General features: G+C 54.0%; 1 protein-coding gene across 1 annotated transcript in view; it reads right to left on the bottom strand.

The window, feature by feature from the left end:
- Nucleotides 1-13,895: 13,895 nt before the first annotated feature.
- USP24 (ubiquitin specific peptidase 24) overlaps nt 13,896-19,434 on the bottom strand; it is a 137,792-nt gene continuing 132,253 nt past the window's right edge. The window contains exons 67-69 of the mRNA XM_029945824.1: nt 19,001-19,087; nt 18,645-18,755; nt 13,896-16,548 (exon numbers count right to left, since the gene is read on the bottom strand). Coding sequence (XP_029801684.1) covers nt 16,486-16,548; nt 18,645-18,755; nt 19,001-19,087 — 261 coding nt within the window. The 3' untranslated portion in view covers nt 13,896-16,485. The remainder of the gene's footprint in view (nt 16,549-18,644; nt 18,756-19,000; nt 19,088-19,434) is intronic.

Raw genomic sequence — 19,434 nt, 5'->3', positions numbered from 1 at the left:
GGCTGCCTCAGAGTCTCCTGGGGAGCTTATGAAATGCAGATTCCTCGGCCCAGCACCTAGAGATTCCGGCTGTCAGGGGAGTCTGCACTTTCTGAAGATGGGTTCCCTGACCCCACCCCACAGCTCTGACACAGGCAGCCCGTGGGGCACTCTGGAGGGGGCACTGCAGGACTGGGAGACTGAGGACGGCGCGGTGTGCAGGGGGGAAGGTGGGGCGGAATGTGTGGCGTGAACCCTGGGAGCAGTGGCAGGGGCGGACCCTCTTGGACCACCTGATCTCTAAGGGCGGCTCCCCCTCTCCTTCCCTTTCCATGTCCGTCCTGAGCTCGAGAACCGCCTCGCACCCTGCACATTTGACTGTGTATTATGTTCTGCAGGGGTGAGGGCTACGCGATGGCAGGAGTGTGTCCGTCTGGGATGCTGATGAAGCCCCACGTCTAGAATGGGGCCTGGAAGGCATGCGGTGACCGCAAGGGCTTTTGGTGTGTTTTGTGTGTTTTTATTGATTCTTTCTGGTGAAGAGATCTGCGCATGCGTGGAGGTTAGCCGCAGAGGAGGATGGCGAGCCTCCGCACGAACAAGGTGCAGACAGCGAGATGTCAGACGATGGTTCCTGGAAGAAGCTGGGGGAAGGGATGGGGTCCCCCAACCTGCCGGACATGTCCCTTTAAGCCTGCAGGGAGAGAACTGGGGTGAGAAGCGGTGTATAAGGTACCGTCACTGGCCTCCATTTGCTCCATGAACCGGCATGGAGGCACACCCCTGGGGAGATAGGGGTTCATGTGTGGAGGCTCATAGGGCATGGTGGGTCATTCCTGAGCAGAGGTTTTGGGAACAGGTGAAAGCACTACCAAGGCTGGCACTCTGGTCATGAACGTCTTTTGTCCAGGACCCCCCGCCCTGGACGGGGGCCTCAAGAGACATTAAAGACCAGCCTCTTGTCCCAATGTCCCCAGCCGGACCATGCACTGCTGCCTGTCACTTCATTATAGCCGGACCACAAGTCCTGAGGTGCCTGCTCCAGGAAGCCCGCCGGATCCAGTGCCTACTAACTGAGTTCCCACAGCACCTAGCTTGTCTCTTCCTGTGTGACTGTCTCCTCCTGCCTCTCATCAGTAAGGCCTGTACTCTTACCTGCCTCCCTGTGGGCTCGCCGAAGGCAGGCGGGGGTCTGATTGGTCTCAGGAGCTGAAGCAGGCCACCAGCGATGTCACACTCTGCCTGGCATGGGCGGTAAGGCGTTGGCTTCTCACGCTGTGCCCTGGTGCCCTCTGCTGGTCAAGCTGGGCCACCGCCGCTTCTCCTGAGAGGCCTTGTTCCCTGGGCCCATCCCTTCCCTTTCCTCCTAGTTCCTTCCTTCCTCCCTTTCTGAAACCTGTCACTGTGCCTGCCTTCAAAATCCTGTCCTTTGCCAGGAGCCTTCTTGCCCTCGAATGCCTCTTGGAACGTTCCTAACCCTTCTTGCTCTGCCTAGACTCCCCCTTCCCCCCAAGGCCTCTCCCACAGCCCTTCACCTGGGGCCCAAAGTGAGGTAGGGGTCCTCCAGCTCCTCACTGCCTGTCCAGAGCGCTGTCCTTCTGTTCTCCATAGAGGTCAGCGCTGAAGCTCTTGTCACCAGGTGACCTACACCCACTCTCAGCTCACCTGCTCCGCGCCCTTGTCCTGCTAATTATTGTACTCAGTGGGCGAAAACCCAGCTCTGCCTCCACCTAGCTGTCTGCAGGCTCTGCCCCCTGCAGCCAGGCGACCATACCCAGCAAGGACACCAGCATGTTTTGTGGCTTCACTGAACAATCAACCTCCAGGGGGCCCTTCAGGTTGTCCCTGAAACCCACGCATTCTAGTCCCTCACTCCTCCCCTCTTATTTTAGTTCCTATTTTATTTGTTTTTAAGCATTTTTATTTATTTTTGAGAGACAGTGAGAGACAGAGAGCAAGCAGGAGAGGGGCAGAGAGAGAGGGAGACACAGAATCTGAAGCAGGCTCCAGGCTCTGAGCTGTCTCAGCACAGAGCCCGATATGGGGCTTGAATCCATGAACTATGAGATTATGACCTGAACTGAAGTTGGATGCCAAACCGACTGAGCCATCCAGGTGTCCCTTTATTTTCTATTTTATTTCACAGTTGAGGAAAGACAAGCACAGAGGAGACTGAGTGACTGCCCCGGAGCCCGTTCCCCTAAGCCCTGTGAGAGGCGCCTTGCCCTAGATGATGACATCATATCTTCCTTCCCCTCACACGTCAAACCTTCTCCCCCATCCTGCCTTTCAGCTGATGCCCTGCTCTCTATTTCAGTGAGAAAACGGATGTGAGGGAGAACGTACAGCTGCGGCTCCACACTGACCCAGCTACGAGCACCTGTGCCCCCCCACCCCACCGGCTCACCTGTTAGGACAGTGTCTGGGCCCCGTCTTACGGAGAAACCCTCTAGTTGTGCACCAGACAATGCCTCGTCTCACTTAAGAATGCCCTCCCTCCTGCATTCCAGCTTGACCCTTTGTATCAGGTCTGCCAGCCCATAGGCATGTTCTAGTAGCTTCCATCTAGGAAAAAGCCCTTTCTTGGCTTCCTACTCCCTTAGGCCACAGGTCATTTTCCTGCTCCCTTTATAGGAGTATTCCTTAAAAGAGAATTCCTTTAAGAGAATTCCTTAAAAGTACTGGCTGTCTTAACTAAGCCAGTCAGTGGCTTTAAACATCTCTGATACGTTGAGTTAGTGCCTCCCTGAACTCAAATCACACGTCCCATGGTTGACGTGGCCTCTCGATATTCTGGTGACAGCTTATTCTATGGAATAGAACCAATAGATTCTATTGATTCTAAATCAATAAGTGAGAGAAATAGGTGTGCAACATGAATGACAGACAGCGGGCTAATCTTGATAATAGACAAGAAAAGTGGTTACAAATCGCGACACAAAGGACTAAGAGCCCGTGGAAAGGATAGGCAACAGACAGGAAGATAGGGTTCAAAGGCAAACACATGCGGACAGTCTGGAAGCATAGGACACATCCAGATGAGTGACCGCTGTGCTGGCCAAGCGTGGCTGTGAGCCGTGGCTGCTGGCGGAATGCACAACTCTTGCCGATTTCCTCTTTCCGGGCACTGGTGTGATCGCACATTCCTCGCCCGGAACTTGGGTGTGGCCACACCCCCTGCTCTGGAGAATGAAGTGTGAGCCGAAGGGTGTGGGCACTGCTGGGCGGAAGCCGCATGTAAGGGACCAGGGCTCTTTCCTTCTGCATCAGGGCCAGGCTACGGTCTCCGTGCTGGGGGCTCCATGGTCCGTTCCGGGGTGAGGCAGTGACTCGGAGGAGCGAAGCCCATGCTGGACACCTGGCGTGGACAGGAACGAGCCTTTGCCATTTTAAGCCCCTGAGACTTGAGGGCTGTGTGCGACTGAGGCAGAACCTCTCCTCCACCTACCGATTCCCCAAGTGTTGGGGAGATAGTGTGAATGTAAAACAGCCACATGCCTCTTATGTAGAAACCCCACGGCTAGGAATTTATTTTTTATTAAAAATTTTAAATGTTTTATTTATTTTTGAGAGAGAGAGACTGAGCATGAGCAGGGGAGGGACAGAGAGAGAGGGAAATACAGAATCCAAAGCAGGCTCCAGGCTCTGAGCTATCAGCACAGAGCCTGATGCGAGGCTTGAACTCGGGAACTGTGAGATCATGACTTGAGCTGAAGTCGGAGGCTTACTCGACTGAGCCACCCAGGCGCCCCTAGGAATTTATAAAACAGAGATGAGGAGAGACATTACACTTTGATGTAACAGCAAAAGACAGAAAATAGCATACATGCCCATCATGACTGTGTGGAATCATCTCGAAAAGGGAAAACAATGAAGCAAGTATAGATGCATCTATGAAGTCTTAACCCCAAGAGCCAGGCAGGAGCCCCCAGGATCTAAAAAGATTAAGATGGCCCTTCCCACCCCACCAATATAAATAAAAAGTTAAAAATAAGTCACCTAAGGGGCACCTGGGTGGCTCATTCGGTTAAGCATCTGACTTTGGCTCAGGTCATAATCTCATGGTTCATGGGTTCAAGCTCCATGTTGGGCTCTGTGCTGACAGCTCAGAGCCTGGAGCCTGTCTTCGGGTTCTGTGTCTCCCTCTCTCTCTGCCCCTCTCCTGCTCATGCTCGCTATCACTCTCTCTCATAAATAAACTAAAAAAAATCATCAATTAAAAGTTAATTTTTTTTAATGGAGTATCTCTAAAGAGATACCCAATTGCTGGAGTCCAGCTCCAGCAGGTCCAGGGGTCCCTGAAAGGATGGACGGTGTCGGCATGAGAGAGTGATGAGAGAGCCACACGTTTCTTCCTTGGTCACCAGGCAGGCATCTCTGCTCTGTCTGCCTTGGTGTCTTTATTGGTCAAGCAATAACATGACATCAGAAAATAGAAATTGTTTACAGTTTCTAATTCTTAGTGATAAGGTGCTTTAATCATCAAAAGTGTACAGAAACAAGTTTTACAGAAGTATTTGTGTAGAACCATCCCAATTTATTCTTGGCATCAGTCCCCAAGATTAAGAAAGTAACAAACCTATCTTATTTTGCACGGGTTGGGTTTTGGCCAATAATTATGACTTTGTTTTTAATTAACAAGTTCTAACTGAGTCATGTAATGCACTTACAGTAAGGTCAAGTAAATTTTATAACCAAGAGAATAACAAGATGTTTTTAGTAAAAACCAGGATTACATATTATTTAAGTTAGTAACGCTAAAACTAAAACAGGTTAAATTGTATATAGATAGGCTGGGAGTTATTTTATCTAGCTCATCAACCATCAGAGAAAGGATGTTTGTTAACAAGTTGCTAGAGAAAGTCCCTTCTTTGATGTAAGCATAATGGGGGCCCTATGTGTGTTGGCCTTGCACCTGGGTTTCTAATTTTTTATCCATCCTCATAACTCAAGTTAGTACAAGGGAGGGTGTTAGTGGCTCCAATTAGCAAAGGTATATGTAGCAATTTATGTCCGGTCCTAGTCTGTTTCCTATCTCTACGTCAGGCTCTTCTTCTCCCGGCCAGAGGTAATCATAACTCTTGTGTTTTTAGCCCCCCTCATGTCTTGGGTCTGCAGGGCTCATTAGAAGAGCCTTTTGGCAAACATCTGCTGCGCTTTGCTCTAAAATCTCCTATGCAGGAATATGCTTTTACTTATGGGGTAACTGTGTGGGGAATATTGGTCTGATTTGCAACATTGTGAGGCCTAATCAAGCAGTCCCATTCCCAATATGAGCCAATAATAGAAGGAGATACCAGTTTTGCTTCATGGTAGGAGCTGTGCAAACGTCTGCCATTTCCTCGCTGTGACTGTGTCATCCAGGAGGCCGATGCAGCTCCCATTGAAGGGGGTACTTAGTTTTCTCCTCCTGTTATAACAAAGTACTGCAAATAGGGTGGCTTCGAACAACAGAAACATATTGTCTCAGAGTTCTGGAGGCCAAGTCCAAAGTCAGGTCCCGGCTGGGCCACACTCTCTGTAGCCTCTAGGGGAAAATCCCTTCTTGCTTCTGGTGGCAGGGTAGGATAAGCATTGGACTCTTGATTTTGGCTCAGATTGTGATCTCACAGTGTGTGGATTTGAGCCCCACATCAGGCTCTGTGCTGACAGTGCAGAGCCTGCTTGGGATTATTGCTCTCCCCTTCTCTCTGCCTCTTCCCTGCTCATGCTCGCTCGCTCTCTCTCTCTCTCTCTCTCTCTCTCTCTAAGAAATAAACAAATAAATAAAAGAACATTTTTCAGTAAACATTTTTTGAATTGAACATATGCACCAAAGGAATATCCCCTCTTCCCCCAGAAAGTAAGCAAGTTCAAAATGTCAATAGTGCCAAATTGCCTTAATTTATTCTCCTGCCAGCAGTGGCTGAGGCTGGAGGGGACATAAAGCACAGACAGTGGGTTCTCTCATTCCCTGTGGGAGCCTCCGACTCGACTCACAGCTTCAGGCTGTGAGAGCAAGTCAAGGGGAGAAGGGGGTAGGGCATGTTAGAGTGGCAGCCGTGGGGATGCTACAGGGAAAGGGAAAGGAGGAGGGTGGTCCCATTTCCCCTGAAAGAGGAAGAACGGGAGGCAGGGGAAGGGATGGGTGTCGTCCCAGAGCGCACCCTGCATGGAGGGGAGGATCTGGAGGAGTCTCTGTGGTCCCCTGGTTCCTGCACTTTTTCTGGGGGCGGGCTCTCAGCTGGCCAAGGCACAGGACACAGCTGCTTCGGGAGACGTGTCGGGGTGGGGGGGGGGCAGCCAGGAGAGCATCCGCTGCCTGCCGGGAGCGGGGCTCCTACTTTGTGCCAGGGATGCTGGGATATTCCACCAGAGACCACGCAGACGAGGCTCTGACCCCACTGGTTGCCCAGCCTTTGTTCAATCAGCCTTGGAGAGCGAGGTGTTTGCAAACAAGGTGGAGAGGACTCTAACTCACACACCTGGGTTCAGAGCCAGTCATTTGACTCAGAACCCACTGCTTAGGCTCCTTTGGTTCTTCCCTGGGTGGTCCTTCCGGAGAGAACCCGGGGTGGGGGGAGGCATGTGCGCTGCACGGAGATGCTGAGGCCGGGCTGCTCTTTCCTTCTGAGTCCTCTTGCCGGCGTTTGCCGGGTGCCTGTCCAGCTGCGTCCTTGGATGGGTACGGAAACGGATTCTGCAAATAGAATTGGTTGGAACACTGAACGTGTGCCTACAATGGAGTTCTTGAATGTACGTGGATGACGTCTCCGCGGATTAAAACATGGAAGCTTTGTACGAGAAACCCTTGGAAGTGCGCACAGGACACTACACGGGTACATAAAGGGACAGGGGCCAGAGCTGGGTAGGATCAGAGTTTAGAAGGGCACCAGGCTAAAGCCCACAGAAAACATGGATGCAGAGAAGACAGTGAGGAGTCCGCGGTCACCAGTGACAAGGAGGGGGGGCAGGATAGGGGGTCTTACCATCCTCCGGGTCGGAGGTGAGTGGGGAGGCTGGCTAGTGACCAGGAACACCCCGGAAACACTGATGAAGCGGACTCAACCAAACTCGGCGTCTGGCATGGCACGGGGCTTGGGGTAAGGCAAGAAGGCGCCTCCCCGGGGGGGCAGGCCCACCTTCCAGCCCCGTTAGGATTTGGGACTGTTTGCTCTCTCTGAGCAGCCTGTGATGCTGTGTCTGCACTTGGAAGCCACTCGCAGGGTCCAGAACTTTTTAATGCCCAGATCTGCCATCTGCAGAAGTCTGCCTGTCTGGGAACTTGCCCCCAGAAGGCGCTGGCTGGCCGGCCGCTGGCAGGGGCACTGGAGAGAATGTGAGGGCCCTGACCAGGTGCCTGAATTGGTCCCTTCCAGCCCCTTCTTCCTGTGTTTTGAATTCCTTTCAAAACCAGATTCCTGTTTGTATCTTGCCTGGCCCACAGCACCTCTGGGGGTTAGGGTGTCTCTCCTTTGCCAGGTGCTGCCTGCAGCCAAGCCAGCGCCACCAGCCGGGGCCGGAATGGAGCCCCGTGCTCACGCTACCAGCAAGGCCACATCCTCACAGGGAGGAGGTGTCCCTGTCTCCCGGTGCCCCCTGCCCCACTGGGCTGGTGTGTCGCTGGAGTCTAATCACCCGGCGTGAAGGCTGGTTCTACCACCTCCAGCCCGTGCCCCTGGGCGTGTGCCCTCCTCCAAAGAGGGATCAGGTAGTGCTTGCCCCATGGGTGGCCCTGTGGTGAGAAACAGCCAGACCACCGATAGTGCAGTGCAGCTCAGGCAGGACTTCAGGGGCAGGATCTGAAAGTGGAGCTGACCTTGGCTTAATCGAGGCTCTGCCAGTGAACAGCAAGGTACCTGACCTCTCTGTGCCTCAGGGCTCCTCATCCATGAAAGGGAGGTGATGGGTGCTAAGCACTTGGCTAGGACAATATAAATGCTAGCTCCCATTACTGTCATCATTCTTTGCTTTCAAAGCCATTCTCTGTCTGATATAGGTAACTATGGATGAGCTACTGCGGCTGAAAACATGGCCAGGGTAGGAGTGCAGGGAGAGACGAGCCAGTCAGGTGGCCCTTGTCTGGGGAGAGGCTGGAACAGGTCCCACCTGCTGCCGGCCATGCTCCTCACGGGGTCCTCTGTGGGGTTCCAGTCACTCTCCCCTTCGGGAAGGTCCGGCACATAAGCTCACAAGCATGTAAGGGCTTGTGCTGGTTTAAAGTCACAGGAGCCATAGACCCTCACTACGGAGGAAGCGCACTCCAAGAGGGTCATTTCCCAGCCGAGGAAGCTGTGCCCTGTAACATGCTGAGTGACTCCCTCAGGCCACCGTAACTAGGACACAGGGGACTCTAGTCAAGGAGACCTTCACCCGTCGGGAGTGCTTGTCCCATCCCAGGTTCTGCCCTTATTTCTTCCTGGAAGTCCCCCTGTGGGGAGGTATTGTCATTCTTTCCATTCTACAGATGAAGAAACTGAGGCTTGGCAAAGCTGAGTACCACTCTCAGTACCACTCTCAAGTTCTTGTAGCCGGGGGTATGTCTGACTCCCAAGCCCACGGGGGGAGGCTCCAAGTGCCCCAGAGACACTTCAAACTCACCCCTGAACTTCTGCCTGGGTGGGGGCCCTGGGGAGCTTTGTCTCCTGGTCCTTCTCTGTGTGGGGAGATGGAACTTTCCCTCGGAAACCAAAGTTCATGGGGGCGCCTGGGTGGCTCAGTCGGTTAAGCATCCAACTTAAGCTCAGGTTATGATCTCACAGCTCAAAGGCTTGTGGGTTCGAGCTCTGCGTCGGGCTCTGTGCTGACAGCTCAGAGCCTGGAACCTGCTTTGTATTCTAGATTTCCCTCTCTCTCTCTGCCGCTCCCCTACTCATACTCTCTCACTCTCAAAAATAAAATAAACATTAAAAATTAAAAAAGAAAAAGAAACCAAAGCTCACATACGTTGAGTGGCTTCCCCACATGTCACACAGCAGGGCCAGAGGCAGAGCTGAGTTGAAAACCCAGGAGTTCTGTCACTCAGGCTAGTCTCTTCTACCTCAACTTGTTTCTGGATTTCCCAGCTCTGGCCTCAGACCCTAAAGAGATGGGGTCTGTCGGTGGCAAGGAGGGACAGAGGGTCCCCCAGCCCCCAAGGGGCTGAGCCACTCTCCTCTGCCCCAGCCACACCCACTGCTGCTCCCAGTGAGGGTGCAGCACCTTGGCACCCCCTCCACCCCCAGGGCGGCCCAACCAGGGTGTGGTCATGCGGAGGCCAGCGTCCCCACTTCTTGCTGCCGTGCCCAGGCCTGGAGTGCTGAGTCAAGGGGCACAGCACCCCGGGCCCTGCAGAGAAGGTGAAGAAGCAGCATGTGGGGGAGGGACGGGCACTGGTGCCCCTCGGGGTGGCATGCCTGCCTTGTGCAGCTTTTCCATGTCAGTCCTTACATATGTGGGTGGAGGTTAGAGGGGACACGTTGCCAGTAGCTTTTGCAACTGTGGACAGCACGTGCATATGTGTTTGTGTGCAGCTGGGCCAGTGTTTGCTTTTGTCCAGACTCCCCGACTAGTGAGGCTTGCTACCCGGATGCGCTGCCCCCTCGCAGAGGATATGCATGACTGTCACATAATGAAATGCAGTACTCAGTGCATTCCTTGATTAATCCATTTGACAAAACTGCTGGGAGGCTGCTCAGGGCCAGGAGCCCCACTGGATTCTGGGGACAGAGATGGCTCCACAGTGACCCCAGGAGGGGACACAGGAGCTGAGTGCTGAAGGTGGAGGTGTAGCTGGAGTGGCCAGCAAGGCAAACAAGGATGCGCAGAGAGAGGGCAAGGCTCGCACACAGCCTGGGGCCAGAGGCCTGCCTGAAGAGGCCTTTAGCCTCCAGTCAACAGCTGTCGCCTCTCTTTCCTTTAAAAAGCCACGGGGAGCTTCTTAACAGGAAGCCCTGCAGAGTCTGCTCTTAAGGTGCATGCTGAAGAGGTTTATAAAAGCAAAAGACCCTGAGCGTGAGGTCTGGAAGATGCATTTCTGGAGGGCAGGGCCAGGCTCTGGTCTGCTCAGCGTGTGCTGAGGAAGGGCGGGGGAGTTGCCTGCACTGCCCCAGGCATGGGGACACAAACCCTACTAGCTCTTCTTTCCTGCAGTGTCCATTTCCGTGGGGGAGAAGGGCGGTAAGCAAAAACATAATGTAGAGTCCTTAAAAGGTGCTGTGGAGAAGAACACAGCAGGGGAGGGAATTTCGGGTGGGGTCATTGTTTAGGAGAAGCCTCACTCAGAAGGCTGAGGACATCATAGGGAACAGTGTTCTGGCAGCAGGAACAGCCAGGGTGAAGACACTCACAAGGGATCATGCCTGGAGGGCAACAGGAGCAGATGGGAGGCCCTGAGGGAACCCAGTGAGTCAGGGGAACCAGAGAGGGGCCTGGGACCAGGTCAGGTGGGGCCTGAGGGCCACAGTAAGGGCTTGGACTTTTCCCGAATGAGCTGGGGGGTTGGGGTGTGCTCAGGGAACGGGGTGTCTGACCCAGGTTGGCGCAGTGCCTTTTGGCCGCAGGGAAGACTGCAGGGGACAGGACAGGAGCAGGGAGACCACCTGTAGACAGGTGGACACCCACTATGACTGTTCAGACGGAGGAGTGGGGCCTCTGTCCAGGGTCAGGGTGTGGAGCACACTGGAATCTGAGGAAGGAGCCTAGTTGTGCGGGGCGGGGGGGGGGTAGCGGTGATCGTGGGTGGATGGCGTTGCTAACTGAGATGGGGAAGGTCGGAGGACCCGTAGGACTGGGGACAAGTGGTTCTTGGTGTTGGCGTGGGAGACCTGTGCTCTGCAGGACTGGTCCCTGGTGTTTGCTTTTGTCCCTGGGCCCTAGCAGGCCACCGTGGCTTTCGAGGTGCTGACTGGCGCCCTCCCCCACCCCGGGCACCTACAAGATGGACACACCCATGTGGTGAGGAGCCAGGAGTTGGTGCAGGAAGTGGGGCCAGTGAGGAGGCCCTGGGGGCTGAGGCCCGTCCTTGGGGGTGGGGCAGGCACCCCAGGGGTCCCAGTGACCTCCCCGCCCAGGCCTGTGCATAGGGAAGGGGTCCGGGCCTGGAGCTGTGGTCCCAGCCTTGGCAGAGCCTTGAGATGGTTCCTCTTTCCCTCTTCTTCCTCCTCAGCCTGGGCCCCCCCGGGACACCTGTATCTTCCTCACGGGGGGACATGGGCTTTCCCAGCCTGGATTGCCCTGTGCTAAAGGGAAGGCTGCGTGAGCAGAGTGCAGGTGCCAGACATGCCACTATTTATGCTGTGCTCCACTTCCTGCCTGCCGCCCCACCCCAGGCGCCAACACAGGTGGGCAGAATGAGCCCGAGGGCTCCATGAAGGCGGTAATCATCCTCCCACAGGTGCGCAGGGCACCTGAGGGCTGGAGGGGGCAGTGAGCTTTAAACAGGGAGACAGCTTCACCCCTGCCCCCCCCGCTTTGAAGACGCCCTTAGGCTCCTTGATGAACAGAGGCTCAGCTTCCCACAACTGTGGGGGTGCAGGTGGGGTAGGCACTGACAGGGTGACGCTTCCCCAGGTCTGGACACTCTTTCCTGATGTCAAGGAACTTCTCTACCCGAATTTTCACAGGGTTTCAGAACAGCCCCAGGACAAAGGCAGGGTCTGTTCTGCCCATTGGATAGATGGGGACATTGAGGCCAGAATGAGCCCATGGGTCAGCTGACAGGATACCTTGTTTCAGGTCCTCGCTCCTTCCGGAGAGGGATCTCCACCAGTTTGGTGATCTCATGGGGTCCCTCAGTCCCATCATTCAGGCTACCCTGGGAGACAGCTCCTGTTGACAATAGCCCCAGGTCTTGTACCTGCCCCGAGCCACCGGCAACAGTGCCAGAGAGACTGTCCAGGTGTTTGAGGGGCAGCAAGGCCTTCGCTTCTCCCAGCTGCCCTCTTCCTGCCCGTGTGGGGTGGGGGCTGTGTGCCGGCAGGAGGCACCCCCGAGTGCTGACTTCGCAGTTTGCAGAGGCGGCTGGGGGTGAGGGCCCACCCCACCTCACCCAGCCCTCCCTCATACCTGGCGTGGGACACATGGCCATCCACACTTGGGGGAGAAAGAAACTGGGAACCAGAGGCGGGTGCCTGGACGCGTGCACGGTCGGGAAGTGAGGCGGGGCCTGGACATAAACCAGATCTGGCTGTAAAGTCAGGCCTCTTTTTACTGAACAGTTTGGGCACCCCATCTTTATAGTAACCTTGTGGGGATCCCGGGGGCACACAGTCCTGAGCCAGGACAGGGTGCTGGGAGAATGGTGTCAGCAGGTTCACTGTGTGGGTGTGTGCGCGTGCCCGTGGGAGAGGGACTTCAGGGGGAGGTCAGCTCCCCACCCCAACCCAAACAAGCAAGATTTGTCTCCTTGGTCTGTTTGTAAGCAGCTCTGTCTACTGCCTTTTTACAGCAAGCTTTTCTCGACCTCTATTTCCCTTTTACAACTTGGAAGATATTTATTCTGGGGTTTATAGCATTTTTATTATATGGTGACTTTTAAAATAAAAAGTTTTAGGGGCACCTGCGTGGCTCAGTCGGTTAAGCATCCTACTTCGGCTCAGGTCACGATCTCACGGTTCCTGGGTTCGAGCCCCGCGTCAGGCTCTCAGAGCCTGGAGCCTGTCTTCAGATTCTGTGTCTCCCCCTCTCTCTGACCCTCCCTTGCTCAAGCTGTCTCTCTCAAAAAAAAAAACCAAAAAACAAAAAACAAAAACACATTAAAAAGAGCAAACCGCTTCGTCACGACTCTTGTCTGAGTTTGACTATCCAGGTGATGCCTTTATACTGGGCACCTGAGAAATTTGTGGAATGGTCTAGTTGGTCATAAGCACGTTGCCTGTCTTAGGATAAAATCTGTCTTCTCCGAGTCCCCTAGGCAGTCGCCCCCGCTCCTTTGGTAACGGGCGCCCCTGTGGCATTCCTGATGCTCTCTCCTCCACGTCCACTGCCACGTGCTGATTCCCTGTCTCATTCTTTTCCGCAGTTCCAGGCACTGGGCCTGGCACAGAGTGTGTTTATCGAATAAGAGGAATGCCTGGTGCTTCCGTAATGAGCCCGTTCCATGAACTCTTCACGACTGGAAATATGGACCGTCTCAGAACTTCCTAGTTTGTCAAGTATAATGATCTCCTCAGGATGGGGCCTCCCAGCCTCTGTGAGGTTGGTGGGTGCAGCTGTGTTAAGCGAGGCCGGCCTCTATGCTGCCCGGATCAGAGACAGGGGAATCTGCCTGCCAAGCGAAAATCCTCCCAGACCGTATTTTCCGACCATTTCGCATCATGGGAAGTGTTGGAGACTGCCGGATGCTAAGAGCCTGCACGTGGGGAAGGAACAATGGGGTCTCTGCCCACCGGCACCCTGCCCTGCCACGCAGAGCGGACCTCCAGCCTTCGCCTGAAGGGGCGGGGTCAGGGGGCGGTTCCGTAGAGCTCCACGCTGTGGCTGCTCCAGGGCCAAGAAGGGAGCGCCTCGGGTCTTGCCTATGTTGGCAGGCGATTGGAGTGTGGGAAGGAACAGGTGTGCACCCACAGAAGGGCAAGGGTGGAGCAGCAAACATCTCAGAGGAGGGGAGCTGTGTGCACACACGCAGGACATGAGTGGGGTGGAGATCCTCGGGGTCTGGCAAGGAGCCCACCTTGACCAGGGGATGTGATTGATGTATGTGGGACCGCTTGAGGGACCTAAAAGCTACAGGGGAGACGTCTGTAGGCCATCAGCCTGGGTTTGGCAAACGAATCCTCAAATGATCAGGACATCGGAGGAAAGAACGACCAAAGGCTCAGAAGACCCAACGCCCCTCATCATTAAAGGGGGGCCTTCTTTACCCCATCAGCGCAAAGTCCCCAGTGCAGCCCCAGGCCCCAGGCCCAGGGCCACCCCTCCCCACACCGTGCAGAAAAAGATCGGCGAGACTCCAACTCTACATTTTTGAAAAATTTATTTTGTACCCTTAGAAGCTAAGAACTCTGCCACTCTTGAACCAGGTTTAGGATTCAGATTCTTCCCTAAGTTTATCTACTTCCTTTTGAAATTTTATAAACAAGATTTTGTACACAAGAGGTAGCAGAGGAAAATTCCAGTCTGCTTGTTCCAAGCTCAGAAGGTAACCGCACACACCTCAGTGTCAGCAGGGAGGGTGGGGCAGGACGGTGGGGAGTCCGAGGACGCGAAGCTCTGGGTCCTACAGTTTCTCCTAGGTGCCAGTGACCACTGAGTGCTCTCAGAGAGTCGTGGCTGCTTGCGGCTGTCCCTTGGGGCGTCTCTGGGGGGGGCCCTCCCCCCCCAAAGGAGCTTCTTGAGAACGCACAGCATCGAGGCAGTTGTGCCATTCCTATTCGGTGTGCAGACCATTGTGAAAGATTTATAAAAACATCTTCGTCCAAAAAATTGGCAGTAAAAATGACAACTCTTCCAAGGTAAGCCTGTCTTAATTGTCACTTTGTTGTATGTTAAAAAAAAAAAAGTCATCAGCAGGTTTCCAGACTGCAGCTGTTGGAAATCAAGTGGTTCCTTCCCGGCAAAGAGGAAGTGATGCTCGCTGCAGCAACGACGCAGACAAACTGAGCCGGTGCGTGTGACCCACAAGAGTGACGGGCGACCCTGATGAAGCCTTCCGGTGAGGACAGCAGGTCCTGGGCGGTGGTGGGGGGCGTTGTTTCCATAGGAAATAAGGGACTAAGAAGTGGCAATTTCACTCCTGCATTTGGGCTCCTGAGAGTGCAGTGGCCAGCGATGATCTCCCAACACACATCATCACCGGCATTTCAAGGTCATGTCCTACACAGTCGCTGTGTGAGGGTGGGGGTGGGCAGAAGGCTGAGGGAGGGTCGGGAAGGCAGGGGAGCACGCGTGACCCCAGCATCGATTTTAAAACATCACGTCTGAATTCCCAAGGACAGCAGAGCCACAGAAAATTTGCCAAGTGCTTCTGGCCCATTCTCTGAGGGCACAGTTCTGCCTCTGGCCACGGCCACCAGGAGCCTGCGGCGGACTGCAGACATGGGCCCCGACTGTGGGCAGGCTGTAGACACTGGCCCCTGGCATTGAGCAGCAACGGGCCGGCCCCGAGGTGCACAGCAGCGGAGAGTCGTCCTGTGCGTGCCCATGTGACGCGAAAGCCACCAAAAAGGCACTTTGGGGCTGGCCACGCCTCTTGAACTTGGCAAATCTAACTGCAGGGGCCACCTGGCACTTCCGAAGCTTCCCTAGTTCTGTGTGCGGGGAACTGAAAACAAGGCAGAGCATGTCGCTGAAGGTTAAAATGTGACTCAAAATCTAGAACACACAGATTTTATGAAGGATGTTGGCAGACCCCCTTATCCCCTCTGGGATCTGCATTTGGGAAATACCGATGCAATGGACAGTTGTTCAATTACTTTGTGGTTATTTCTAGGAAAGGGAATCTCGTCTCTCTCTTTTCAGTGTTCGCTAGTCATCTCGCAGAGAAACAAAGCCTCGAATTCCTTCTCCGCGTTAGAATCACTACAACTCACAGAGCGGTATTTTCTCAGCTCAGATATTTCACTTCACACATAACCAGTGCCAAAGGGTTTCAGTAATTCTGTTTTAAGCAAAAGCAAATGATTGCGGATCACATGATTTAAGACTACAGTTTATTCAATATGTCTCCAAGCAGTAGAAAGATGATTTTATGAAGTCAAACTCAGTAAGATTATAATTTAAAGTGCTTTTTATTTTGCGGTTTTCAAAATTTGGGGGAATATTCCACAAACTGTTTCATGATTGATATCAAAAAATGCACCCTGTACTTCTGAAGAACCTTATTTTTTTTTTAATATTGCTCTTTTTAACCTCAATTGTATGAGAGAAATACCTTAAAGAGCATAATAAATTTCCCAATTTTTGATCCTGGTAAGATTTCATCACAGTCCAGCTTCCTGCCCAGGGCTTTGATCCTGACCCGTCTGAGACTTTATACAAACAGGGAGACATATTAAATACAAAGGTCTGTGTAAACGGAGTTCTTCAACTACTATTTTACAACGGAAAGAATTTTATCACCTATCTTTACATCATTTTAAATCAGATATTCCTATCAATGTTACTGCAAGATTAAAAATTTGCCCCCGCATATCTAAAGCCAGCTTTTTATTTATTTATTTTTAAGTATAAAATCCCAAGAGACTTGTCTTGTAGCATGAAAGAGAACGCAACGGCTTGACCCTCACTCACTCGTTTGTGGAACAAAAAAGTCTGCCACTGGCTTTATTTCCTAGAATTTCCACAGAACTGTGAATCCACGTTTGGACTGCGCCCCGGGACAGCTGATCCAGAGGAAGGACTCCTCCCACTGCCAAACAGCTCCCGAACCTTCTCTAGGGCCCAAGAGTGCCTTCTTTAAAAACACGCTTCTCTGGGACCACGCAGGCTCTCCTAGTCCGAGCTTCGGGCTCGTCTAAAGGGCTCAAGGGTGAGAATGCGATTTTGGACTGGCACGGAGCACCCCGCACTGGAGCTGAGACTCGTCACCGCGCTGGGCCCGGTGTTCCTCTAGGGGTCGACGTCATCGAGGTCACTTCTCAACTCGCCAATCATCATGGGTGACTCTGACCCCTTTGAAAAAGAGAATGAAGTTAAACTCATGCACGGTAAAGTTAGAGAAAAGTTTCTCGATACTGACGGACTTATTTGTGTCCCGTAGTTTAAACGGGTCTGCATTTAACAACTTAAATGTTTATCGAGGGGTAATAAAAACCAAACTGCAACATCTTGTGCCTGACAGCTACCGATTGTGCAAAACTCCCATCTCTATGCCCTCATGTGGTCACTGAGCCCACCCAGCGCTGGCCTCGGGTCACTGTGTTCCTGCACAACACAGGAGGCCAAGCTTGGGGAAGCCACGTGATCCACTCTAGGCGTGACCCTGTGACGCACTTCCTGTCGAACGGCAAGAAGGTTCCGGTTTACTCCTGACTTCTGCTTCTGTCACCAGCTGTGCGGCCCTTGGCCTACATGAGAACCAAGTTTTGAATGTCTGCTGTGTGCTGGGACTGGTGGGGGTGGGGCGGGGTGGGGAACGGGCCGGGAGTCTCTGCAAAGTGAGTGGGGGAGGCCCCAGGAAGAAGGAAAAGGGGATCTGATCAACTCCAAGAAGGCCACCGGCCTCCAGAACTCAGAAAAGGAGGAGAGAGAGGTAGGCAGGGGCCAAATCAAGCAGGACTGTGCTGAGGATTCTGGCTTTTATCCTAACAGCGACGGAGAGCCATCGAGGGAAGTGAGAGCGAGGAAGGGACATTTTCAGAGACTGAGGACACTCCGGTCCTTGAGGATGCAGCAGATGCATGGGAGAGGTGCAAGAGGCAGGTGGGTGCACTGCAGTGTGTGAGAATGTCCAGTAAGACACCGGGGACACAGGGCGCTATCTGTGAGGACACCAAGGAGGACTGCTCTGGGCGCAAGAGTCAGGCATGTCGGCTGTGAAGGGCCTTTGAGGGAAGGAGTTGGATGGCCTCGTCTGGCACCCACGAGAAACCCAGCTGCGGAGATGGAGGGAGGACAGGCAGTGAGGTTAGAAGGAAGTCAGGAGGGCGAGGCGCCCTGGGAGCCTTGGGGCAGGGCGGCCAGTGAGGCTCCATGCTGCGGAGTGCTGCACTGCAACCAGGCCTGACAAGGGGAGGCCACCTGTCACTCCGCCCACTGAGCCAGCCCAGGGGTCAGCCTGGAAGAGGTCCCAGGAGGAGCGAGAAGGAAGAAACTCTAAGTCCTGATGGTTCTTGGAGAAGTCTGGCTGTGATGACGGGGACAGTGGGAAGAGGAGGAGAGGGAAGGAGAGGGCTGTCTTTAAAGAAGAGGCGAGAACAGAGTGTGTCGGAACACTGCCAGAAGGGACGTGCAGAGAGGGAGAGGGTCCAGGTGGCAGTGGCTGTGGGGCACATGCGGGTCCCCTGCTCCCAGGGCCTATAAGCCTGCAGCCTGCAGCTACGGGAGCGCCACTCCTACAGCCTTCGCAACCCAAGCAGGTGACAAGCTCAACTGCTGGGTCACACCCTGTCACCATGCTGAGTCTCCGCGTCCCTTCTGTGAAGTCAGGGAACAGGGGCCTCACCAGGTTGTCATGAAGACTGAATGAGTAACACATGGCAGGCACGACACCAACAAGGTTTGTTCAATGAGGCCTCTGTGCCCAGTGCTGCCGTGGAAACAGGAAGGGGACCGCCCCGGTACAGGGTCATACAGGCTGCAGGAAGCCGAGACACCCCTCATCACATTCCCACCGGCTTCATCGGGGAGCACGCCAGAAATGTTTTCCTTTTTCTGCCATAGTGACCTGTATTGAAAGTGTTCTTGTTTTTTCTTTTTAATAAGCTTAAAATTACTCTTTGACTCCCCTGACAAGTAGGTGTTTCAACGGCCCTTCCTTTCAAGGGTCTGTGTTTCTGGGGAGGCTGGTGAAAGTGACAGGCGGCAGGGGGACTTGTGGCAAGCCGGCAGAGTGCGCTGAGCTGGCCGGGACGAAGGGGGCTGCAGCCCGGCTGGACGAGGGCCACCCTGGAGGTCACCCTGGCTGCAGTCCTGTCCCCTGGAGCGCTGTTCTGCCTTGGGATCAGCAAGGGGGAGGGGGGCTCCTTTCATCTTGATTGCGGAAATTCTTTCTGGAAAGCTTCAGAGCGGGGCCGCCCTTTCCCGCGGGCCGTGGGCCGCAGCCGTACCTGCTGTAAATGCCGCTCCCCGTTCTCGTTTGCGGGGCTGCTCTCCGAGCCGTTGCTGCTCCCAGACTGCTCCTTCTCGTTCAGCAGGGCCGTGGCATAGGCTAGCGTGTCCTGTGACAGGTGTCAGCACGGGAGCAGGGTCAGGGTGTGCAGCGCCACCACAGAAGGCCCCCACCCCTGCGGCCCGTACCACTTCTCCTCTGGCACCGAACCCGCCAGTGCACAAGCTGTCTCTTCACAGAAACTCACTTCTGTCCTTCCTCACTCACCACCCGGGCCTCCCGTCTCTGGGGCTGTGGCATCTGAGAGACACTGAAAATCCGACCTGTGGGGTTTCAGGCCACACAAAACCTCACCTGAGCTGAAATCGTTCGCTGGAAGGTTTTTCCGGTCGATGTTTCATTAGAGACGTTACTCTGTGGTGTCCAATAATGTTCTGACATCTGAGACGGAAAGTCAAAGATGCCATGAGGGACAGATAAGCCCGAGAGGGTCCACAACGTCTCCCATTAGACATCTGAATACAAAAAGCATTCGCACAGCACACAGTCCTACCCGGATCTAACACACCAGGGGATGCTTTCTCAGAGGGTTTCACGTCCACTCGCAAGAGCGCAGGGAGATCTACATCTTACATGATCGTCCCTTCCCTCCTCCCCCTACAGATAAGATGCCATAGTAAGTAAGACACACACTTCATGTGTTATGATCGGTCGTACTGAAAAACGTGTGGTCTGGCCATAACTCTGAGGCCAGTCTCCCCAGAAGGAGGTCTTTCCTGGTAAGATGC

The sequence above is a fragment of the Suricata suricatta genome, chromosome 8 (assembly GCF_006229205.1).
Source record: "Suricata suricatta isolate VVHF042 chromosome 8, meerkat_22Aug2017_6uvM2_HiC, whole genome shotgun sequence".
Lineage (NCBI taxonomy): Eukaryota > Metazoa > Chordata > Mammalia > Carnivora > Herpestidae > Suricata > Suricata suricatta.
The sequence above is the reverse complement of the archived record's forward strand: the minus strand, read 5'-3'. Positions and strand labels throughout refer to the sequence as shown.